Raw genomic sequence first — 26,653 nt, forward strand, 5'->3', positions numbered from 1 at the left:
AAAGATTTGGAGGTGACGCTACCTCTGAATCTTGGAATCATGTCTCTAGGTGTCAGTGTGTGCGCACACAAGTGTGAGTCACCCTTAGCTTTGCAGAGGTGCTGTAATCTGGATGTTGCCAAGCCGTTCGCACATTCTTATTTAAGAGTTCTTCAGTCACGTAGGGAAATAAACCTCACTGTATAGTAAGATTGATCATGTATTTCATTATTGTTTTTGATTTAGAAAACTCTTTTAGCAAATCGCAGAATCTATAGCCAGAATAGAAAGTCTCCCTTAAAGCAGAAATGAATAGGCAAAAGCTGTTCTAATGATTTCTCTGGTTTAGGCAGTAAAATGATGGTAGAAGCCAGAGAGCAATTAAATGAAAACAAGTGCACCTTTTAAGTGCAGAAATATATCATAGTAAATAGTGCCAGCTAGCCCTGTTCTTCATAAGCCTTTCCTTTTCCTTTTTTTAGTTATTTATCTTTTACATTTTGGTTGCCTGCATAGCATTTGAACTGGGCTTTTTCTACTTTTTCCAACACAGCTGTGTACTGGTACTCAAATACTGAAAGTGTAAAACTGTTCCAAATGTATGGAGTGTCCTGTTGATGGATATCGGGATATATGCCCAAAGATTTGGATACCCTAGAAGCAACTCTGGTATCCTTATCCAGTTACCATTTAAGTCAAGAGTTCAGCGAACAGCTACTCATTTCTTTAAGCTAAGGAAGTGATTGTTGGTACTTGTAATGCTTAATAGAATGCAGGGATTTTAATGGCAGTAGAAACATTAAAATTGAGCTAGTGAATAGCATAGAATTCCTCAGTTCTTCTGGAAAAAATCTTTACCACGTGGCTTTTGTAGGTAGTGAGTGCTGCACAGTTTAGTGATTGCATGAACCCAAATCTTGTAAAAAATGTTTCAGTCAGTTCTCACAGAATGCTTTTGAGCTGGTTTTTCTTCACTGGTAGATGAAAGTATGTACAGGGAAGGCTCTGTTGCCAGTTTATTTTCCTGCTATTTAAAACAGATACATTGTAAGGAATTTAAAGAAAAAAAACCCAGCATGTTAATTTCATCACAAGGTGGTTCTGAGGATTTATTAAATTTATTGGTGAAGTCTCAGGTTAAGCTACTACTGTAACAAAGAGTCAAGATAATGGTGGCATAAATACGATAGAAGCTTTATTCTTTCATGTAACAATCTAAGTATGTGTAGCCCAGAGCTGATAAGATGGCGCCATGGGTTTTCAGGATCCGGGCTCCTTGTCTTTTGTTCCCTTGCCATCTTGGTAGTGTCACCCTGTCCATATGGTCTGAGATGGCTTATTATCACATCAGCACTTCAGCTCACAGGAAAAGAGAGAAAGAGCAAACAGTGGGTGTACCCATTCTCTTCAAGAGCGTATCACGGAAATTGCACACACCATGTTTGCTCACAGACTGTTGGCCACACCTAGCGGCAAGGAAGGCTGGGAAATGTTATCTTAATTCTGAGGAGCCAAGTACCCAGCCAAATTTTATTCCTCTCGAAGAAGGGGAGGGCATATATTCAGATGCTAGAGTATAAGTGGCAGTCTCTGTCCCCACAGAGATAAAAAGAATTTTGTAAACTCCTAGATATTGTCCAGATATGTTTCTAGATATATTTGGCTATGATACTTTTGACAGTTATTATTCTGATTTTGATCCAGTTATTTTGCTGTTACAGCTAAAATGTTTGCTTCTTCCATTATCCATTCACTCAGTAAAACTTTTATTAAGCATTTCCTTGGTTTCCAATATATTTTTGTGTCTCCTTCCTGAGATACTTCAGAAGTGCTATAGTATTTAGGTACTCCAAGTATTATTAGTTAAATGAATATATGACTGCCTAGTACTGTTAAGTCCTTTGAAACATCAAAAATTAAATTCCTGAAGCCTGCCCCACCCCTACAACCCCATCACCACCACCACCTGCACCCCCCTGCTCTACTTACAGCCTTTACCATCTCAATTGATTGCAACTCCATTTTCCCAGCAGCTCTGAACACTGCTTTGGAATCATCCAACCTCCTCTTTTTCTTTAACACCCAACATCCGTTTCATCAGCAAAGCCTCTTGACTCTGTCTTCAAAAATACATCCAGAACTTGACCACTTTTTACCACCTCCAGTACTACCGCTATGGCCCATGCCACAATCATCTTTCTTGGGTTTATTACTAAAAGCCTCTTAGTTGGCCTCCCTGCTTCTGTTTTCTTGCCTGTTAGAGAAGAGAAGGCATGCAGTAATGAATACATTGAATAATAATGTTAAAGTCATAGTCTTCGTATAGAGTTTATAAATCAGTTTAGAGATAAGATGAATATGCATTGAAGAAGGTGAAAGTGTGAAATACTACACTGTTAATATACCAGGAACTGAGAAATACTTTATAATAAGAGGGATAGAATTGAAAATGGGGGTAGTTTTGGATCCCATGACCCTTCTGTGCATATTCCAATTCGATACGAGGCAAAATTCTTAACATCTAGGTTCCTTATTTTTCTATTCATAATATGTTAATAATAATTCTGGCTACAGTTACTTCCTTAGCAATTATGAGACTGGTAGTAATCTTTCTTAAGGTAAATTTTTCTTCGTCTGCTATGTTATTTGAGTCTAGCAAAAGATTAGAAACCCTTTAAAGCCAATTCTTTGTAAGGTTGTCTGAGATTACAGTTATTCATTGAGTTCGGTTTTTTTTTCCCCTCCTTTGAAAGACTTTGCAAATTTTGGAGTACTTCAGTGTACCATGTGCTTTACCAGAATATGATTTTAAGCCTCATGAAGCATTATACATTAAAGCTGCTGCCTTTGGTAATGGGTCCTGTAGACAGCTGCCAGTCATTAACTGATTGAATGCAAATGATGATGGGTAAAGCCTGTCATAGTAACTGTGCTGCTAATTTATGGTTTAAATCTGGGTAGTGGAGAAATGATAGCTGATTTGGACTATGTAAACCACAAGCCCTGTCTCATTATATGGTTGATAATGTCAGGAAAATACTAGACATAGTTGATTACTGTAGTTTGCTGATTTCACAATGACACTGCATTTTTGTGCTTAGGAAAGGAAATTTTCTCTGATGAGTGCTTAAATGAGCAAGCCACATAATATTTGAAAGTGTTTGTGTGTGTGTTTAAAACAACATATTTTGAAAACCATATTGATTAGTATCTGCTTGAAAAAAAAAAGCATTTTTTAATTCCTTAAAAGTGGTTAAATGTATGATCAACCTTCTTGGCCTCTGGCTTTCTCTAAATCCCCACATCTTTGGCTCTCTGTAGAATTGAGCTCCATTGATCTCTGTTACTCTGACTTTCAAAGCACCTCACAATTTTCATTATCTTTGTCTCATTTTCCACAGCTCTCTCTTCTACAGGTTTTGCCTCCTTCCTAAATTGATTCATTCTTCAAGATGCTGTCCAAAGATTGCCTTTATTTTCCTTTCTGTATGGATTCTAGAACACTTCCTGGTATATAATGGGGGGGGGTGTCAATAAACATGTCATTGAATTTCTAAGTTATTTTCCCCGTGACCTTCTATGTGGAACTTTTCCACCTGAATGATTTGCCAGTATCTCAAACTCATCACCATCTTCCCTAAAACCAACTACTTGCCAATTTTCTTATTAATTAAGGTCATAAGCACAGATGAGCAAAGTTATTATAAACAGATCAGTGAGCACATAAACATAAAAAAGAATGATAGTTATAGGTGGCATATCTGATATGCTGAAAGTTATTTAAAGTTTTTAAAGTTATAGATTAAAAATCAAATCATTTCTTTAGAGTAGTTGGTTTATTGACTATCATTTTGTTTTAAAGAACATACCAGTGTGATTTTTAATTAAACAGGGTTAATCCAAGGAAAACTTATTAAACAGCTAAAGTTTATTTTAATGCCTGTTTCTAATATAAATATGTGAAGTGATATAAAAGGTGTATATTTAATGATGCACTTATTTGAAACCCTAAGTGATTACCCATGCGTTCTGTGTTCATTCCCTCCTGCAAATGACAAATGTGGCCCACTTTGATATAAAAAAGCTGAGAAAGTAGTTGTTGCAGCCATGCAAGGTTTGACAGTTTTTCTTTCTTCCTGGAGTTGTGTAAAACTGATAGTTGTATTTCAGCCTCACATAGTTTCAGATTTCAAGAAACAAGTATGTTAAGGGAGTAGCATTTTATGTAGGAAACAACTCATAATTTAAGTGAAATACAAACCTTCCAGTCATGTGAAACTTGACTAATTTGTTGTAGATTTTATGGTCTGAGTTTTTGTTTACCTCTAGTTGAGTGTCTTCAACAGTGGTGAACTGTTAACATTTAAGCAGCTAGCGTTGAAATTGTATAGTAAGATTTATTGTATTTCTTAGATAATTTATTATGTTACTTCTAAAGTAAGATGACAAATTTCCAAAAGAGGTTCAAATTTTTATAAAAAGTAGAATTTAGCAGTAAAGTCTGGAAGGGCAACCAGTGTAGCGTTTTACTAAGACTGGCTGGCCTGAGTTAAAAAGCTGTAAAATACAGATTTTCTTTAACAGAGAGATGTGGAAGGAGAGAGCTAGCTAAAAGCACCATTAGAGGCTGATGGGGAGAAAAATCCTACAGAGTTGAATCAGCCTTCCATGGGGTAGAGAGAAATTCTGTATTGCTTCATCTCAGTTCCTCTCTTCTCTTCTGATTAGAAAAATAAAATATAAAGTAAGGGGGCTGATGAGAATAAAATAAAAATGCCTCATTGGCTCAACTAGACTCAAGTGTTTTAAAAAAATAAATATATTAAACTGTTAAATGAGGGCCCCTTTTAAACATTTGCGTTTTGAAGAAATCAACTATGGTTCCTTTTCAGTTGGGATGAAATAGTCCCGAAGTTCAAAAGCATCAGGTTTCTTTGACTCTAAGAATGGAGTGGCATATATTCTTTTTGTTCCAGCTCTAATGACTGCAAGTACAGTTGTTTGGGGAAAAAAATACTGGACCACAGCATGAAGCAGGTGACTCACTGCTTACCCTCTCTTTAAAATTATCCATAACAAAACTTGTAGAATCTTTTTGGGCTTTTGAAAACCTTCAGACCTAAAATTAGCATTGCCTTAGATTGAATATATTTACCAGTGGTTCTGTTTGAAAGGAATTCAAACTAGCATATGATTAAAACACGTTACGAAATTAAATTATTTTGATTTCCATATTAGTTTTTTTTTTTTTTAAGATTTTATTTATTTATTTGACAGAGACAGCCAGCGAGAGAGGGAACACAAGCAGGGGGAGTGGGAGAGGAAGAAGCAGGGTTCCAGGCGGGGGAACCTGATGTGGGGCTCGATCCCATAACGCCGGGATCACGCCCTGAGCCGAAGGCAGACGCTTAAGGACTGCGCTACCCAGGCGCCCCTCCTTATTAGTTTTTATGTTTGATTCTTAAAATGCTTAACATTTTTCTGCTTTTCTTTTATTATATGTATATAGTATATCATGAGGAATGTATATACGCATCATATTTGTACCATTTAAACAGTACTACTGAAACAAATAGACATTTTGCAGCTTAGGAAAAAATTATACCAGTGTATCTTTGAAGACTTTACCCCATACCTTTCCTTATTTCAGTTTTGTTTCTTTTAAATATTTTTATTTTATGCTAGAACCTCCACTACAATGTTAAACAGAAGTGTTAACAGCAATTTTTTTTCTCATTCTTGTTTAAAAAAGAATGTTTTTAATATTTCATCATAAATTATGTGCATTTTACAGGTTTTTCTGTAGATGCTTTTATCTGTAGAGTTTTCTTCTTGTTTCTAGTTCAAGATTTGTTTTAGGAATTAATATTGATAATGATACAGATTTTCCCCCACTCAGTCTGTTAATTTGATGGTTTATATTAATAGATTTCCTAATAAACCTACTTTGCATTCCTGGAGTAAACCCAGGAATTACTTATAATGTATTATAATTTTTATATTTTTCTAAATTTGTCTTTCACCCATGTTCCTGAGTGAGATTGGCAGTTCTGATCTTGTGGTATCATTTTCTGGTTTCAAAATCAATTAACCTTTCAGATGCAGTTTGGGAGTATACCTCTGTTGTGTTTCCTGAAGGATTTTATATAAAATGAGAGTTACCCTTTTATTCTATAATTGGTAGAATTTACCTGCAAACCTGGCTGAGCTTAATTTTTTCTGTTGATTTAATTTCTTTCATGATTTTGGAAACATTAAGATTTACTTTTGGATCAGTTTCAGTAAATTTTTTTTTCCTTGGATTGTGTTCAGTTTAACCAGTTTCAGATTTATTTGCACAAAGCTATACATGATGTTCTCACTGTATCTCTTTTGAAATCTTTATTGCAACTGTAGTTTTAAACATATTTGAGACACTTTGAGCAAGAGATGTAGTTTTGCCCCGAACTTTGTGAAGGTGGATTTATGTGTAGGAAATTGCAGGGAATTTTTTATTCTTTTTTCTGTTTGTCCAGATATTTTTGACAGACAATACATTTACCTTCTCCTTCTCTGAATTGTTTGGTGGTGGGGTGGGGGAGTGTGTTTGTTTGTTTGATTGCTTCTCATTCATCTTTACAGGCTGTTTCTGTTCAGGGGGCTTGGGTTTCTGCGGTTTCTGCAATCCGAACTCCTGCTTACAGCTGATTAAAGCCCAAGGCCTTGTTCATCATTGTGTCACATATGCAGAGTGAATGCCATCTGAAGAGCTTGTTTACTCTTCTGGATTTCTGCTTTCAAGCTATTTCTAGACCCAGGGGTTTCCCTTACTTTCCTACCAACTAATACATTCCATTAATAAATATTTTTATTTTTTGATCTGACACTTCTTTATGTTCTGTACATGGAGGGAAGGTCTGGACATAGCACTCCATGATAGTAACAGAAAGGGAAGGCTTAGAAACACCTTCAAATTGGCATCTATTAAGAAATGGCTGAGGCGCCTGGGTGGCTCAGTCGGTTAAGCATCTGGTCATGATTCTGGGGTCCTGAGATTGAATCCCACATCAGGCTCCCTGCTCAGCAGGGAGTCTCCTTCTCCCTTTCCCTCTGACCCTCCCTTCTGCTTGTTCTCTCACTCTCTTTCTCTCAAATGAATACATAAAAATTTTTTTAAAAATAGTTAACTATATTAGAAGCTGTTTTTGAGAATAGAGTTATTTAAGACATACCTAATATTTTTGAAATTTTAAATTCTGTTTTTAACAAAAGAGAACCAAGCTGCTATTGTAAGCTAAAGAGTATATTACAGCACTGTCTTACACAAAATGAAATTATAGGCACTTGACCCTTATAAAACGCAGAAGGGTAAAAATGTTTGTCTCCTGTTTTTATTTATCTTTTTAAAAAGATTTTGTTTATTTGACAGAGATAGAGGCAGCCAGCGAGAGAGGGAACACAAGCAGGGGGAGTGGGAGAGGAAGAAGCAGGCTCATAGTGGAAGAGCCTGATGTGGGGCTCGATCCCATAACGCTGGGATCACGCCCTGAGCCGAAGGCAGACGCTTAACCGCTGTGCCACCCAGGCGCCCCTGTCTCCTGTTTTTAATATGAAGTTACAAATAATGTCACAGAGCAGATTTCAAGAAGACAAACAGAACATGTTTTTTAGTTTTACCCTTATTATGTATATACCTATACACCTGTTATTGGTGGTCATGGGTTTAAAAGAAAATTTCAGTTAAGTCTCAAGGGATTATGGAAAAATCTGAGATGTTTCAATTCATATAATAATTTTTTAAAATGGGTTGGCTGTAGAACAGTGTTTATACAAGTAATGATTCATGGAACTTTACATCGAAAACTAGGGATGTACTGTATGGTGACTAACATAATATAAAAATAAATAGTAAAAAAAATTAAAATTAAAAAGGCTTATATATCACTCATTTGGGAAGATGGTTAAAACAAAGTGCAAGCCTTATTTTTCCATACAGTATTAAATTAGAAATCTCATCTTTTTAGCTTTGCATATTAGTATTCAATTTGTTTGTGATTTTAAAATATGTATATTACCAGCCAGGGGGATCTAGCAGGAATATCCATATTATGTGCTTACTAAAAATTAAATCAGGATAAAACATATTAAAAGTTTTGATTTAAAAAATGATAATATTGTTTTCCAAGTAAGAAACCATAATCCGATTTGATTAAATAGTAGAGAGAAATTAAAAAAAAAAACCTTCTGGAGGGCAGAGCTATATTAGAGGCTTTATTATGTCTTGCATTTAGGATTCTAATTCCCAATAATACTAGCTGTCACTCTGAACGTTCATTCAGTCATCTTAAAGAGCATAATTCAATTCTTTTATGTAAAACACCGTGGGATATTATATTAAAATATCAACATGAATATCTTTTTTGGAAGGAGTGTATACATACATTTTTAATTAGGAAAACTTTCTAGGGATTTTAGATTTAGAAAGAGGGAACTGGATGAGATACTCAGTACCACAGCTGAGAGTCAGATTTTGACAAAAACTGATTACTGAGATGTCAGGGTACTTTTTTCTGTGAGTGCAGTTCTCCTGGGTGGGAGAGGAAACTCACAGTTTTACAATGTTTGGGGCTCTGCATATTGCAACTGGGAGTTTCTATAATAAATACGTGTGATAAATGATTTTTTTTTCTTTTTTCTCTTGGGGAAAAGGGAATAAATTTCTCAAATTATTTATCATGAGACTACCAGCAAAGACCAGAAGGTCTGTGATATTTTGATATATTATCTGTTTTTACTTGATCACTTGGCTTACTCTGAGTCTTACAAATAAGCTTTGGTGGTTTGCAAAACTGGTATACATTACCTCATTTTTCTATTTAACTCCAATTTTGAATAATCTGAGTCTTTTCCAAGGATGGCTTGGAGGTCATGTTCACCCTAGTGGTTAAGATTGAAGAGTATTGTCCATATTTGTGCGAGTGTTGAAAACAATTTTAAAGTAGAAATGAGTTTCTGGGCTCATGTAATGAAAACATGAGCATTTTAATTAATGATATCGTACAGATCTTTGTATTCTGCATTTTTCTTATCTTTAGTCATAATGATATATTTGAGATGACTTTTTGCCTTTGAAATTCTATTACTTGGGAGCAGTGGAATGGGATTTTAAAACTCTTCTGCTGTTACACATGAAGACAATGATTTCGAGCTACTTTTTGAGGACAGGTGATACAATCACTAAAGTCCATCTTGTGCGATGCCTCATTGCTCTGTGGTCTGTAGAAGTAAGAGGTTATGTGGTGCTTTGCTCAGAGGCTTACCATGCTTTGGTTGTGGCTACTGGTTCTAATTCCCAAATTGAAACTAAAGTAGATATTTACTTTTGAGGTTTTAAGTTAAAAGGGTGGGCTTAAGGAAGCATATCCTAACCTCAATCCTGATTATTTGATAGGAAAATACAGTTTCTCTATGAGTTTTAAACAACCTGACATGGAACTAGTCTGAATGACAACGTTATTTAGGACTCACAGATGAAATGGACGGATTTATGTCTCTAAAACTACATAATCTAATCATAACTTCGATTTGGTAATGTTCATTAGTCACTGATACATGTCCAGTGGATGTGTTTGTTGCAAAAGAGCCCGTAATGGCCTCTGAGAATTCCGTGTTGTGACCCAATCTACTTCAGTTAGAACTTCAGGAAGTAAGCCAGCCCTCCTCTTTCTTACACTGCCCGATTGATATGATAAGGTCATTTTGGTGCATTGACCCTTCTGATTCTTCCTATTTATTTTACCCATCTAGGTAGTAGCTTCCTTTCACTGTTTGGAAGTAGAACTTCCTGAACTGTATATTTAATTCTGTTAAATGAGAAACAATGTTCTTTGTTTCAGTATATTTTCAAGTGATGTAAAAATGCCTCAAGTAGTTGCTGTATAACCTTTTTCAAGAACCCTTATCTGGTGACCTGCAACAGCAAAAAAGGCAGAGGCAATTAACCTCCCTCCTTTTCTGTTGTTAATAGTCAGCTGAAAGTATGGAAGAAAATTATTTCAAATGATAGTTGCCCAAGATTTGTACATTATCAAAGATAATTGGTATATATTTTTAGAAATTTCATAGTTATTCAATAGATAATTGTTCTTTTTTTCTCAGCATGCATAAATATTTTTACTCACATAATTTTATTCTTAAAATTTATATTTTTACTGATTATTTCTTTTTCAATTCCCCTTTTCTCTAGTATTAACTCTGCTTTTGCTGTGTTCAGCTCTAGCTGCTGAGTTGATAAAAGTGACTATCAAAAGTTAATAAATACAGGTTAATGTAAGGTATAAAATAGTGTCCCAGTATACTATATTTGAGATGTATTATATTTTTATTTTAGAAGCAGTTTTTTTTTTTTTAATACAATGTGAACTTTAGGATTTTCATTATTTTTCTTACCTTAAAACTGGCTTTAGGAGTATTTTGTTCTGCTTTGAGTTTTGCTTTTTTTGGCCTGGATTTACTTGGCAATGAAATTCTCAATGGCACTCCCATAGATACTGAATACAGGAGATGTACTGTAACAGTAGATATCTAATTGGTCATGCTTTTAATGGATGATAATGAAATATCATTCCTTATCCATAATAATGTACTTTCCAGGTATATATCTGTTATTTAATCGTCTCAGTCATGCTAGAATTTAACTTGGGCAAGCATCATTCCACCTGTTTCACGGATGAGAAATTAATAGAGGCAGAATGCTTAAGGAGAAAAAGCATGGTAAAGAGTGCAGACTTTGCAGTAAGAGGTATGCTTGGGCACTAATCTTAACCCAGGCCATTAATAGCTGTTTTCATTATCCTTATTTATAGTCTGAGCCTCAAGTTGCTGATCTGTATAGTGAGTGTGCAGTACTACTGTGTGGTCCAGAGTATGTGTAGCATACCTACCAGGGTTTGGCCCACATTTCATGTTCTACTAATTTACTGCTTTTACTATTGCTAATAAGAAATAAGAGAGTCAGGTAATTTACTCAGTGTATCCAGATCTAATTGGTAACAGGACTAATACTAAAACTTAGGTTTTGGATATTTTGTTTTACATTTCCACATCAAAATTCCTTTTAGTGGGGCACCTGGGTGGCTCAGTTGGTTAAACGTCTGACTCTTGATCTTAGGTCAGGTCTTGATTTTCAGGGTCATGAGTTCAAATGCGGTGTTGGGCTTCATGCTGGACTCCAGGGTTGGTGTGGAGCCTGCTTAAAAGAAATTTCTTTCACTGACACCTAGTAGGAAACTAACCTGGGGCCATTTGAGGATAGGACCCTTCCCAATGGATAGGATTCACGGTGAGATAAAGTAGATTATGAGATTGGATTATAAGAGAACAAAGGAGGGGATTAAAAATAATAAAAGGATTCTTTTTCCACACTGGAGTTGTTTAGAACTCCGGATACAGTCATATAAAAACTCTTGCCTGTCTAGGCATTTTTCATCTTTCAGAGCTGAGCCGAACTCATATGATGCCGGTCATGACAGAAGCAAGGGATTCGTTGGGACATTTATATTTTTGATATAAAGTCAGAAGCAACTCAACCACTCTTTAGACTTTATAATCCATCTAAAGGTGCCCATTGAACAACTTCAACAACTTCATGGTCTCAGTCTGACTTCATGTGAGATCAGTAGGATGATGAGGAATTTCTATAAAGCCTCCACTGAATTTGGTAGGTCTATAAATAGGGTCAGTATTGCTGGCATGCCAATTATATATTCACCAAGTGTTTTACTGTCTACTGTTGACAGTGTGAAAGGGGTCTATCTGTAAGATTGAGGAGAAGCTCAAGCAGGGCTCTGGGGCTTCCAAATTGTTCCCCTTTCCAGTCATTACGCTTGTAAATGCAGCTGTATTTACTGTCAGTTTACATGGTACTATGGGTTAGTTAATCCGAAATTTTGCAGAGAGCACATTGCTGTTAGAAAGGGATGTAGAGCAGATTTTCTGTTTCGTTTTAATGGCGAGTGCATGGGAAAAATTCCAACCACGGATGAGAAGTGAATGAATGAAGGCAGGTTCAGGGGAGACCCGGCATCACAGATCATGAGTGGTACTGGTAAGCAGACACTAGCTCATTGTCAAAGGCAGGAATATGGTAGAGGGTACAGATGCTAAAATGCTAAGGAACAACTGTAAATGTATTAAAAAGCCCTCTGAACTGTGTATGTGGATTTTGCAGCATGCATGTAGGTATTATAGTAACAGTGTTTTCAAGACAGCATTAACATATTATTGGAATTCTAAATGTTACCTTGCCGTTTTCAATACCTAATTTTTTTAATAAGAATAAATTGAGTTTCAGGTCCATCTGAAGTAATCAAAGATGAAGAACCAAGAGAAGTAATTGCATATTATAAAATTGCTCTAATTAGAATTACATATAAGTATATATGTATTCTAGTATTTTGTTATCATAAATCGTAATCTTTATATTATGTCCACTTATTTCACTTAACATTTTAACTGGACAGTTTCTTTTCTTTTACCCACTTAACAATATGTTATGTTTTGTAAAAATCCAAAGTTCAGTTTCTTTAGGAAAAATAAATTCTTACAGGTTTATAAGGGCTTTTATTTCCTTGGAGTCACACGAAGTGACTATCAAATAATTAGTCAAGAGCCCAGGCTACAAATGGTTGACCCCCTTACAGTTTTTACTAATGGAAGGAGTATAGTTAAAAAAAAAAAAAAACAACTTATTCACATTTATAAGTTCCATGCTGTTAGTGGCTCTTTCTTCTTCTGCTTTTTTGTTCTCTCTCCGTTAAAGTGAGAACGTTTAACATAATTAATCTTTATAATTTAAAATGATAAATGATACTTAAAATATATCTTTGGTTATACCATTTTGGGGAACACATGTAAAGTCCAGGCGTTCCATAGTGATTATACGCAAGGGCCTGCTCTGTTAGCTTCCAAGTTTTGCTTGACTTCCTCGAGGCAGGGTTTCCTCAACTAGTATCAGCTGGATGGTAATCTCCTGTGTTATGTGGATTAAAAGAGTTAATATATACACAGATTAGCCTAAAAATAGGCCTAGAGCCTAAGTTGGTAGAATTCTTATCTGATACATGAGGCACTCCTCTATTTATTTTCTTTTGCACCTGGTCTGACTTTGGTAACTGGTGAGATTTCCATATTTAACCCTTTTTGGTGGTAGCATTCTGATTTCAAGCAAGTAACTCATGTTGGAAGGAAACAAAATTCAGGATTTATCACCTTATTTTATGCAGTTAAATGTTTCAGTTTTGCCAGATCCTTACATAGAACTCAAGATTTTCATACAGGATCTGAAGATCTATATGAAAGTTCTACGGTAAAAATAAATGCCAGTTGAGGGCAGAAGTCAAAAGCGAGAATCCTTACTGATTTTGGTGGCTGCGTTCAGTGCACCAGTGAAATGAAAATGCTAATATGATAACCCTCAGGCATGATCGCTTATGTAGACCTGAATGATAAGTAGCTTCAGATTTAAATAGTAATATTGAAAGGCATTCATCTTAGCTAATTTTTTGAAGAGTGTTATATGCCAAAATCGTAAGAAAATTATTTTAACTTTTATAATTGGTAAATATACATGTCTTCAGACTTTAGTATAAAGTAGAAATATCCTTGAAAAAATTGCTCAAATCTCCCTGCATTGATTTTGTGAAATATATCAAGAGAGGAGATTGCAGGAGAGTGAGTTTGAAGTTCCTCTGTGAATTTAGAAACACTGTGTATTTGAATGAGGGCTTTGAAAAAAAATGGGAGGTGTTTGTTGCTGTAGATCACTTAGCATTTCTAGAGGGAGCTCACATTTGATTTTCTCTTTAGGACAACTTTAGCGAGGTGGGAATATTTGATTGTTCTTGTGCCTTTCAAGGAACATAAAATAAACTGTGGCAGATTGTGGACAAAGTACAAGAGGAGCTTTCCTTGTGAATTAAGGTCAAGTTTCTTCGTAAGTGGATACCTCGTAGGTGCAGTTGAATATCAGTGTGAAGGGCCCTTGAGATACAAGAGTTATTCCTACTACTTCACTTCCTGGTATTTTAGCAGAAAAAAATTTTGTTTTTTTTTTGAAAATAACTTCATAGATCAGATTTTTTAAAGCTTATTCAGTGATACCTCGAAGCAGCTATTTGCTTTCTCTTCATGTAATCATCATATATGCTTAGTCTTAGGAAATTAATCATGTACTTGTTAAACAATGCTTTGTAAAATCTCTGTTCCGAGCAAGGCATCTCCAGGGCACTACAAGATCTTGATTAATGTATCGAAGTCCCCAGCATCTTTGAGCAACAACCTCTTGTTTACACAGAGTCTGTTCTATTTCCAATATGCTAACTGGAAAGTGTGACATTTAAAATTACGTTCCCAAAGAAATATAAAACACTTAATATATTGTTTGGCATTAATTTTTCTCTGGTATGAAAAATACATTATGAAATACGGGTATGGGATTCCTTTTTGTTGTTGTTTCTGAGGGCTTTTTGCCCCTAGAAGTTCTGAGGGGATGACTCATTTGAATAATTTATTTCGTTTTCATATTATACTCCAGTCCCTCAAATATGTAAAAATATTGAGTATATATATGGTGTGTGTGTGTGTGTGTGTGTATGCTATTCTACTTTATATTCAAACTCCATATTGAGAGGGTGAGATAGCATTACCTCTAAATAGATTCTGATGCCTGGAAACCAACGTACCTTGGTTCTTCCTAGGCAGTAACTTTCTGCTGCTTAGGGATTTAACCTCAGTTTTCTCATCAGTGAAATGGTTGTAGTAATATACCTCAAAGGTTTTTTATTAGGTTAAAGTTCTGGACACTGACAAGCATATAGTAAGCTTTAAATAAATGAAAGCACTCTTAATCATTTTTATTATCACAATAGTTTTTAAATTCCTTCTCTACCTCCTCTTCTCTCTCCACTTTTTCCTCTACTTTGGCTCATAGTGCTGGAAGGTAAGGCCATGGGATGGGACAGCAGTACCCTCAAATGAGAGCAGCTTCTTATAATATTCATTTTGTAAAACAAGCGTAAAATGAGTACTCTGAATATTTTCAGATGCTATTGGGAAGAACTTTTAAAAACTATATTGAGATTTTAGAATAAACTAATTACATTTTTTGAACTTCAAATAAGAGCTTTATTATCTCCAGAGTTTAAAGTGTGAATTGGATTCATGTGCACACACTATTAAAATACAGACTTTAAAAACATTGATATATTTTTTTAAGCTTCATCATAATTTCTTGGATGAATTTCAGAGATTTTATTCTATTAAAATTCTACTTTAAAAAAAGGTACTTTCATGAAATGAATGCATCACTAAAATGTATGGGCCTAAAACATGTAAAAAAAAGTAAGTGATATTAAATATTAATGAAAATATAAGATCTTTAAGTTTTGTTGGTCCAAAGTGTAATTACCAAGTGAAAATTTGAAGATAATCCCAAACATCTGTTTCCGATTGTCTTAGTACAAAAAAAAGTTTAGTGACTGTTAAAACCCTTTATTCCTTAAGTAGGGTATAGGATAACCCCATCTCTATTTTAAAAGAATGTGGGATGTGACCTTAATTTTTCTTCTGTCTCTTCTCTCCTTTCCTCCCCTCCCCTCCATTTCCCTTGTGTCCCCTCCCTGCCCCAAACCCAGTTGCAGACAGTTAGATTAATTATATTCCTAGGTTCATGGCCAGTTTGATCATGGCTGGGATGATGCCTGCAGCTTTCCTCTCTTCTGTTCTGTGTTTATTCCCTTTTATCTCTATTCCTAACTTCGTTTTCCTTTGCACCATAGACAACTGCTCTAACGTACTTGATTTGCATCCTTAGATTTATAATATATCTTTGTAAACTGTGTAGTGATATTTTGGGTGGGAATGAATTTTTAATACATATAGCTGGAGTTGAGATGTGCAGAATGCTTCTGATATGTTGATTCTTTGTCAGCTTTCTAAGGTCCTTTCATGTTACAATGTTTACAGGGAATTTGTGGGTCTTTACTTCTGCATAGTAATCCATAAAGTGTATGTCCCACATGGTACTCCCATGACGGACGCGTTGATTGCTTCCCCCTGTCAGCCAACACTAAGAGGCTCGCATTAAACACCCTTTTACATACTTTCTTGGGTGAAATTTTCTCTGGGAGTGGGATTGCTGGTTAGGACTTACCTGGGCTTAGTGACTCTTGTTCATTTGACTGAGTTCTGTCAGATGGCCCAGCAGGTTGGCTGTCCCAGGCTTACGCTGCCCCTAACAGTGCACAGGGCCTTCCCCTGCAACCCCACCAGGACTTGGCTTTATGCAGTTTCCTAAATATTGCCAATCTCAAATCTCATTGTCATAATTTGTGCTTCTCTGGGTTACTGAGGAATTTGAATATTAGTTAAAATGCTTTAACTTTTTAATTTTGTTTCCATTTTTGTTCAAATCCTTTGACCATTTTTTTTTTTCTCTGTTGGATTTCTTATCTTTTTCTGCTTGCTTTTAGTTTTTTTCCTGAAGTACAGTCCCTTATTTACATGGTTTGAAATATCTTCTAGTGTATTAATGTATGTTTAACTTTGTCCATATTATCCCTCAATAATTAGAAGTCCTTAATTTTAAGATACTCAAATACATCATTTTTTTAAAAAACCTTTTGAGTTATTTTTGGAGGTCTTTTTAAGAAGTCTCTTTCTTTCCACAGAGTTATTCTCCTACATATTCTTGTTAGCTTTATCTTTTCACATTTAACTTTTAAAACTTTGTATATGGTAAATATGGTATAAAAATCAAGTTTTATATTTCTCTTATATTATGCTTAGAAAAAAATTGAGTTTATTAATACACAATGGGAAAATACTGAGATTACATAGAATTTGTAGATTAATTTTGGAGACTTGACATCTTTATAATGTTAAATTGTCCCACCCATGAGCCTTGGGATATTTCTCCATATTTTTCAAGTTTTGGTTTGGATACTTCAATAGTCAGACTAGCTAGATTTAAAAACTAGTCTGATATAAAAAAGTTGACTTGATTGGTATGATCAAATTTAAGTAATAGAAAAACAAACCCATAGCTACACTGATTAATTCTATAGGACAATTATATAGATGTGAAATCGTAACATTAGCCCTTTTAAGATGTACTTCTTATAGTTCACTTTAATGCGTTTTCCTCTAAACTATATCTGTGGTAGCTAAATCTTAAATGGTTTTTTAATTTAATGATTTTTTTTGCACATTTTATCATTGAAATATGATAAATGAATAGCTTTTATGAAAAGAATTACTATTTAGTTGACTACCAGTGGCATTTTTAAATTTAAGTTCATAATTCTGTAGGATGGTTTTATATTTTTAGAAGTGATCTTTATGTTAGAATTGAGTTTTTGTAATATTGATGCAAGACTCAATCACATTTAAATTAGAAACTAGTACAGAAATAGTGATAGCAGTTTTCATAACAAAAAACAAAAAAGTATGCAACAATTTCAGTCTTAGTTTTGGCAGCTCTTACTTTAAAAGAAAAAATAAAACCCAAAATATATTTTGGTAAACACAGTATTGTATTTTATAAACAATTATAAGAAAAACGGGATTTTGATACCTTAAACTTAGGAATAAGGAAAATAATGATTCGGGGTGACACATGAATGCTCACTGCTAATGTGAGACGAATATTTGAGCTGGTAAAGGTGGCCCCTTAGGTGACCTGCCTACTTTGTGGGATGCCTGGGAGTCGCGCTCTGCCTGTGTTCTCCTTTAATGCTCGAAGAGTAGACTGGTATGAAGGTAATAAAAGAGAGTGAGGAAAAAGAACAAGAGGGGGGATTTTGAAAAGGAATTGTTTTCATATTTGAGTGTGATAAAATCGTCTCTGTCAATGCCTTTCAGCCAAAGACATTCAGGAATACACTGATGGTAAAGAATTTGGCTTAATTACTATTTTCATTGAGGAAATATTACACCACGGAGATCCTGAGGTTGTATCATAGGGTTTGAACTTTGGTTGGGTGATTTGGGAGAGGGCGTAAAGAAGCAGGGCTGTTGTTCTCTAGATTGAATGCTAGAACAATTCTGTGACTGGATAAAGAAGTCATTCATTTAGCAAGAGAGGAGGTTCTTTGGTATTTTATGGGTTGTACTGTGGCCTTTTCTTTTTTGTGTTTGGTAAACTTATGAAGTAATCTCGCTTTGCCTTACTTATCATGGATTCAAAGTAACTTTGTCTCAAGTTGGTATTCTGTAAGAATGTGTATGTACAACAGAAAAAAATAGCCTGACGGTGAGTGTCTGGTGAGTTTAGGACATCAAAGTCTACCTTTCTTCCCTTTCCCTCCACTTTCTCCCTTCCTTCTGCCTTCATCCATAAGTGGTAAAATTGTTTTAAACATATATGCTTCATTTGGGAATTTCCTTTTTCACTTCCCAGTCACCCAGGGCAATGACTGAATCGTAAGGACGTGAGAGACTTCTAGCTGGATGAAAAGTAAGAAACTTGACATCACATTGTGGCTCTGCCTCAGATAACCTTGCCAGGGATTTTTAATTCTGAGTTCTATCTCACTTTGAAATAACCATCTCCCCTGTCACCTGTCCCAGTGGAGGCCACCTTCGATCCTTCGCTTTTACTCTTCCCCTTACCTGGCTTTACTGGTCTTTGCAAGTCTGGCTCCTTATCTTTCAGTCCTTAGACATCACATCCATTTCCCTGTTTCTAAGATAATCTCTAGATAAATTCGCCTCATCCACTCCACCTTACGTGGCTATTTTGTTAGCACTTATTATCTGAAGTTAACTCATTTCTTCTGTTGTGTGGTTCTTCCTGCCCCACTCTACTTCACTTCCTACTTCAAACATAAGCTCTGCATGTGTGAGAACTTGTATGTATGTACAGGCCCAGGTGCCTGGCCCCTGATCAAGTTCCCAGTGCCAGATAGGTGCTTAGCAAATAATTGGTTTAGTAATTGGATATGTATATGAACGAACAAATGAACAACCGAGTAAACATATATTCTAAACATATATTCTAAACATAACTCTACGTCTGTTGACTATTAAAAAGAGAAACACTTGTTAGCTTATTATTTCATTGAGATATAAGTACCTGAGAAAAATGTCAGTCTGTTTCTCTGGAAATATGCCTTAAAATTTTCAAAGCGGTTTCTTTGCTATTATGTTTTTTTTCAGCATCTGTGTTTTAAGACTATGGGTTAGATGAGATAGTATTATAATGGTGTTTTCCTGGGGCTTAAATTAATATTTGAAGGCATTTCTCTGGAGTGATTCAGTGTAAATAGAATTTCATTTACTAATGACACAATCAGAGCAGAACTTTGGGAGAGGTGAAGTGTGTTGAAAATAGGCTGGCTATTAGAAGTTTCCATAGAGCCATATTTTATTCATTTGGTAATATTAGTGGCATATTAATATGCCTATTAAATTTGAAGATAATTATAATTTACTATATGTTTTTCCTACTACTTTGTATTTCCTGTTACTAAATTTAGTATTTGAATTTGAGAATATTTTAAACTCATTTGACAATATTTTTAAACTAAGTTTCATCTGTTACTTCAAGGATTCAGTTGTTCATGGATTTATAATGCCAAGGTCTGATTTATAGTGTTTGAGTGTTGGTTTGCAATGAAAGATGAAACGTGGTCTGAAAATGTTAGGTGGACAGTGGAAAAAGTTTGGCAGCCACCAGCCTTGGATCAGAATTCTTGCTCTGATACTTTTGTATTAACTTTTCAAGTTCTTTAGTGTCTCTGAGTCTGTTTCCTCACTCACAGAGTGGACAGGGTATTTATGTATAGGACTATGTTCAGAGCTCAGTGAGACGATCCATTTCAGGAGTGTGGTGTGGTATGTGATGTTATTAGGTGATGAGTAATTGTAAGAACAGTGCTTTCCTTCTGTTTTCCATCAGAGGAAAAAGGAGGTATATGACTTTACAAATGCAAGAAAATTATTACTCTCTGTAGATAATGGCATAAAGTGCATTTTATTTGATATTATTTCTGTAAGCAGGGCTTGACATTGTAAATTGCAAAAGTATCAATCACAATAATATTAATGATAATAGCAAATATTTGTTGAGTGTTTGCCACATGACAGGCACTGTCTTAACAACTTACCTATATGAATTTATTTAATCCTCATCACAAAACCCATGAAATACTAATTATTTTTTTCTGTTTTACTGATGAGTAAATTAAGGCCAGTGTTAAATTAGCAGGGCACACAGGCAACTTTGGCACTGAAAGATTATACCCTTTTTTATGCATTAAAAATGGATACTCCAAGCCCCTTTCATTCCTCAGATACAGTCAGTAATTACCCAAGTAAATATATCTTGACGAATAAGCCTCCTTCTCATCCCTGTCTTATGAGAAGGACTCCGGTTTCAGCCCTGGACACACTGTCTCCTCGTGGTCAGGAAGGAAGACAACGGAAGTATCCAAGTTTGAGGGCAAGGTCTGCTCGAGAGCCATGCTATAAAGACAGTTATTGATGGTGTATCCTTAATCTTTTGAATGTTGAGAAATCATGATTACTTGGGGTAAAAAATAAAGGGCATACAGAAATTACAGATTTTATTTAAACATTATATATGGCGGTGCCTGGGTGGCTCAGTCAGTTAAGCGTCTGACTTCGGCTTAGGTCATGATCTCGGGGTCCTGGGATCAAGGCCTGCATTGGACTCCCTGCTCAGTGGGGAACCTGCTTCTCCCTCTCCTGCCCCTCCCTCTCTGCTTGTGCACACACATGCTCTTGTCTCTCTCAAATAAATAAATTAAATCTATAAGAAAAATAAATATTATGTATGAAAATACTGAGACAGTGCTTTTCCTACAAATAGATTTATTAGCAGGGAAGGTATAAAAGAATATTATATCTGAATAAACCATATATATTTAACTGTTTTAAGAATTACAATGTTTTACTGATATGTTCTGATGATTATTAAGCCTCTTTATTGCTTTGATCTTAGTTATTTTGCTTTTTATCCTGTTCTTCCATGTAATTTATCAGTTTTACCATGTTTGTCTTTGCTTATTTTAAGATGATTTCTTACAGGGGCACCTGGGTGGCTCAGTCGTTAAGCGTCTGCCTTCGGCTCAGGGCGTGATCCTGGCGTTATGGGATCGAGCCCCACATGGCTCCTCTGCTGGGAGCCCTGCTTCTTCCTCTCCCATTACCCCTGCTTGTGTTCCCTCTCTCTGGCTCTCTCTCTCTCTCTCAAGTAAATAAATAAAATCATTTAAAAAAAAAAAAAAAAGATGATTTCTTACAGTTTCTGGTTCAATAAGTATACAATAATTTCAGGACACGAAGTCCCCTACTGAAATTTGAAAGAGCATGAAGTCTTTGTAGGTGATCTTAAGATAACATTGTTCTTGGCCTTGTGATGAACTGCATATGTATATCAGCTTTGAGACATAATAATTACTTTAAGACTTTGATTGTATTTAATCTCCTGGCTTGATGAAATGTTGGGGTATAAAGGAAATAAATTTCCCTTCTTAAAAATGTTTTATGAAGGTTTTCTCTCCCTGTGGTACTTCCTGATGGCCTGATATTATGTCATGTATAATTGGATTGACGCTCAGTCTGAATACTTCTTTTTCTTCTTGGCAGCATGGGGTAACCTTGGAAATGTTCTGAAGAGTCAGAGCAAAATTTCTGAAGCTGAAGGCGCCTATAGAAATGCTTTGTACTACCGTAGCAACATGGCTGACATGCTTTATAATTTGTAAGTATGCATTACTTTCTCTGGTTTGGTTCATCTTTGAAACCCGTGGTGAGAGACTATTGATTTAACTGCTGGAAATGGAAATGATGATAGCTGTGTTTCTGAAATAATCTTTTCATGAATCATACCCATGAGACTCGTAGGTGGATAGTACTTGTCATTTCTTTGTTTGGGGCTTCTGCATCAATATCCATCAACATCCATGTGTATTGATGTAGTATGGTTGAATTTGTTTGATGTACTATGCCATATAACGTAAGAATTGGTTAAAAGATTGTAGTTCTGTTTTTTTTTTTTTTTTAAGTTCCATTAATACTTAGTTGGGATGAGGGGTGCCTGGGTGGCTCATCCGGTTAAGCGGCTGCATTTGGCTCAGGTCATGATCCCAGGTTGTGGGATCAGCCAAGCATCAGGTTCCCTGCTTAGTGGGGAGCCTGCTTTTCCCTGTGTCTGTTGCTCCCCCTGCTTTTGCGCACGCTTTCTCTCTCTCTCTCTCTGTCAAATAAACAAACAAACAAACAAACAAATAAATAAATAAATAAAATCTTTAAAACAAATACTTAGTTGGGATCAGAAAATAAGGTTGCTATGTATAATACTTCATATAATTAGTATTTTAATTATTAATAATAGATTTGATCCTCTATTAAAGAATTGTTTGTGTCAAAGTATATATAGAACATGTACTAAATCTGGGGAGTTATCAAATAGATGATGTGGTTTCACCATCACCTCACACCTCTCCCCTCCTCCAAAGGTACTGGTAATTAAGTTAGGATAATGGGATAATTTAGACTATTTGTGTATGTCAGTTTGGAAAAATCCCTAGGGGAAAAATTTGCTGTTCTTTGGCTGGAAAGCCTTAGGGGGTACAGTAAGGTATTAATGGATACATGCAAAACCCAAATCTCTTCTCTGTCTCTTATATTTATGACACTTTTTTGTTTGCAAGTAATAGAAACTTGGTCTAACTTTGCTTAAACACAAAAGAGAATTTATTAACTCCTGTAATTGAAAATTCCTGAGGTTGACTAAATGTAGGCACAATTAGAGCCAGGTGTTTTATATTTCAGAAATTTGTCCACATTTTGTGTGTATGATTTCCTTTGGGTTCGTTCCATTCTCGGTGGGACTCTGTATCAGTTGGAAAGATGACTCATACACCTTTAGAATATCTTGACCCTTTTCAATCAAAGAAGGAGTTACATTGATATCTCTGTTAATCCTGGGAAAGGTCTCTGAATGATGCTTCTGGGGTCATGTGTCCTCTCTTGAGTGAACCATGGGGCAGACTGGCAGGGGGCAGTAAGACACCTCCTTTGGCAGGGCCTCCAGAGTTGGACTGGTTTGGGGGAGGATCCAGTCCCGGTAAGAAGGCACCAGGCGTAATAAGATGTCTACTGCTTATGTTTAATGAATATGATGTTATATTGAGAGTATCACACTAGCTTGGCAACTTAATTTTTTACTTCTTTTTTTTTTTTTTAAATTTTATTTTATTATATTATGTTAATCACCATACATTGGCAACTTAATTTTTAATGTGTGTTTATGTTCTGGTTGCATTTAAATCTTTAGTAGGCTAAATCTAAAAGAACAGATAGAAAAAAAAATTTAAAAATGAATGAAAATAAAATCTAGATTTTTAAGGAAAAGCAGACAGGATGAGCTCACTTTAACTTCGCATTCCCACGTTTACTTTGTATTCAAACTCTGAGACTTTAACACCAGGATCTCAGTCTCCTGGGCTATGGTTTAAATTAGATCAGCATGAGTTTGTGTTGATTTGCATAGTGTTTAATTTTCTCTTTTTTGCCAGGAATGCTTTCAGTGGGGGGAACACCTCTAGTTTGTACAATCTCTGATTCTCGCATTCTGCTGTTTCATGCTTCACCACGTATATTACCATTTTCCTGCAAATAATTTTTTCCATCTTTTTTTTTTTTTTAACTTGAATGAGTTTATCTAGATACTCCTACAAAGGCTTTCCCCATGTCTGCTTCATCTAAATAATGCGTTGTTACTTTATTACTGATTAGTGGTATTTTTATTTCATGAAAAAAGAACCTTATCAGTTTGATAAATTTGCATAAATGTTCGTTTTTTTTTTTTTTTGCATCCGAAAGTAACATTGTCAAAGGCACCCCTTGTCTTGCAATAAGGGATGCCAGTTTTCTTCTGGTGCCCATTCTCCTCAGTTTTTCAGAGGAGAAAGTAAGCTGAGCAACCCACACTTCTTCACTAAGCTTATTTTTCTGTTTCTTACCTACAGTCAGTGGTTTAAGGTTACCTACCTCCTGGTGATATCTGGCATGGGTTGAAAGAAAAAGGAAATATATCTATCTAGGCTTACATTTTGCTGAGAAGAGAAATTTATTCAATTAGACCAGTACACTTTACATGTAATTTAAAACCTATGTCTTATAACTTCCTCTGTGGTCGTATATTAGAACTATTATGGCATGGACAGACGTCCCCAAACCTAAATGAAAAATCTTTGCTGGGGAAGTGGTTATTAACAGGATAAAATTTTTTTCGTATTTATAAATGATTTGTAACGTAAATGCCATATATAGTTCCAAAATATTTTTACTAATATGGCAGGTTTCTTAAACTGCACTTAACTGTTAGCTCAAATGGAGAGGCTTAAATCCGTTAAAAAATGTTGCCAGTGACTTTAAAGTATTAGATTATAAAACCCATGTGGTTGATAGAATTCTGATGCTAAATAATTGTATTTCAAAATAGATGAATTCTTCATTGATTTTTAATCAGTTATTAATAAAATGCACCAAGATAGATATTTTACTTCCCATAATATTATAAATATGTCTGGTATCCTATGTCCCTAGGAGCAAACTTCTGTTTTTGGTTTTGTTTTTTCTGTTTATGTACATAGCTAGGAAAGAAGCCGAGTTTTCTCATGGACCATTTAGAGACTATCTGACAAAAAGTTTTTCTTTGAGATATATATGCTATTTTCATTACATCATTTTCTCTGAAATACAGAAATTGCTCCTTGTCCTGTTTAAATTCTGAAAGAAAAAGAATGTGGTTTGCTCAGTTTTACCAGTAAGCTTAACCTGCTATCACTCCTTTGTGGTGGTAGCAGACATTACTCACATTTCATATCATCAGTTACTCTTAAGGACATTTTATGACCAAAGCCTGAAACTAATGAACCCATTACATTAGTTGACATGAAATACCTGTATTTTTTAGTGAATTTTAGAAGCTTTTGGGAATCATAAGCTCCTGTTAGGTCCTGTGCTTAACTTTTTTAATCAGTAACCTAGATTTTTTTTTTTTAAACATATTCCATGTTTCTAAATCTACTTGCTTTGTAAACTACTAAAAAAATTTCATGTTGTTAGGAATCTATATTATGAAAATAATTTGTAGATTGACATACATTATTATGTAACTTCAAAACAGTGATTAGTAAAGTGAAGTCTGCTACCACTGGTCAGACACAGGATGATTCTAAGAGGTCAGAGATGATCTTTAAATTAATCCCTATGATTTTATTTTTCTGTTTAGATTTTAAAAAGTAAAACTGGGATATCCAAATGTTGTTCTAGGTCAGGAGAGAAGGAAAAAAAATGATTTGAAAAAATAATAGTTAAGCAATAATACAGATGATATGTGGTTGTATCTGAAGTTGAGGAAACATTGCATTAAGAGACTTTAAAACTTTCAGGACATATATCTGCAGGATTAATATCAGGTTATATCTGAGAGGCTCATGCATACAGTTAATACTTCCTATTTATAAAATGATGGAATAATTTTAATTTTTTCTCTGGTAGCAATTACTTGAATTACTTCTATGTGCCAAGCAGTCTTAGATCTTTACATATGTTATGACAGCTTGTCTTCATATGAGGAAAATGAAACTCAGGTAATTTGTGTTGGATTACACAAATAAAAGAGGAGCCAATATTTGAGCGTAAGATGTTCTGACTCTCTATATCCATGCAATAATGGTATATCCTCTCAAGCTGGCAGAAATAAACCAAGGGTGTGGGGGAAAAAAACCTCACTATATATCTTTTAAATCCAGAAAAAAAAATTAACTCAAACTACCTTTACATTATAGAAATAAAATATGTGGGATTACATCTAATAGAGAGCATCGGTTATTATTTTTTTTATGACGCTTACTAAGTTTCCTGAACTTTTGCCAGAGTTTTGTTGGAAGGATTTGAAACAGTACTTAAGTACTTTTTTAAAAAATTGAGATATAATTGAAATAGAACATTATGTTGGTTTCAGGCATACGGTACAATTCAGTATGTGTTATGTATAATGACATAATCATCACAAGTCTAGTTATCTGTCACTAGACATAGTTACAATTTTTTTTTCTTGTGATGAGACCTTTTACTTAGCAAGTTTCTCTTTGCAACTTTCAATTATACAGCACATTGTTATTAAGTATAGTGGTTATGCTGTACACTAGATCCCCATGACATATATATTTTATAATCAGAAGTTTGTACCTCTTGACCCCCTTCACCCATTTCACTATCCCCCCGTTCTACTCTTAAGCAACCAATGTAGTACACGTATTGCATGCCTTATATTGTCTTTTTTTCATATTGCTATATTTATTGAAGTCCAGCACTTAACACAAGTAATTTTGAGACCAGCTTAACATTTCTATGTTATAATGTTGGTTTCTCTTTGTGTATATAATAAATTCCCGGGACAAAGACCATTGCTCAATGATTTATATTGTCAAATTTTATAAATATATAGTCTACTTTCAACCTTTTAACTGTACTTCTCACTGCATCTGAAGTATAATTGATTTCTAGCCTGAAAAATACTCAGTTATTGTTCTTTCATTGTTGTTACAGATTTGTCCTAGCAGTCTGTTCCAAATGATATTTAAACAAGTGATTCAGT

The 26,653-nt window shown here is 35.0% G+C and overlaps 1 protein-coding gene and 1 non-coding gene across 9 annotated transcripts in view; both read left to right on the forward strand.

The window, feature by feature from the left end:
- TMTC2 (transmembrane O-mannosyltransferase targeting cadherins 2) overlaps positions 1-26,653 on the forward strand; it is a 674,893-nt gene that overhangs the window by 198,741 nt on the left and 449,499 nt on the right. For all 8 annotated transcript variants that reach the window (XR_004620732.1, XR_004620733.1, XR_004620731.1 and 5 more), the window contains exon 4: positions 21,628-21,742. Coding sequence is in view for 5 of the 8 variants with exons in the window: in XM_019800450.2 (XP_019656009.1) it covers positions 21,628-21,742 (115 nt within the window). In the remaining 3 variants the exon portion in view is untranslated. The remainder of the gene's footprint in view (positions 1-21,627; positions 21,743-26,653) is intronic.
- LOC117796529 lies at positions 17,587-17,736 on the forward strand. Its single transcript, XR_004621085.1, has one exon. It is a non-coding gene; the product is annotated as a U12 minor spliceosomal RNA (small nuclear RNA).

Source organism: Ailuropoda melanoleuca, chromosome 15 (genome assembly GCF_002007445.2).
Source record: "Ailuropoda melanoleuca isolate Jingjing chromosome 15, ASM200744v2, whole genome shotgun sequence".
Classification (NCBI taxonomy): Eukaryota; Metazoa; Chordata; class Mammalia; order Carnivora; family Ursidae; genus Ailuropoda; species Ailuropoda melanoleuca.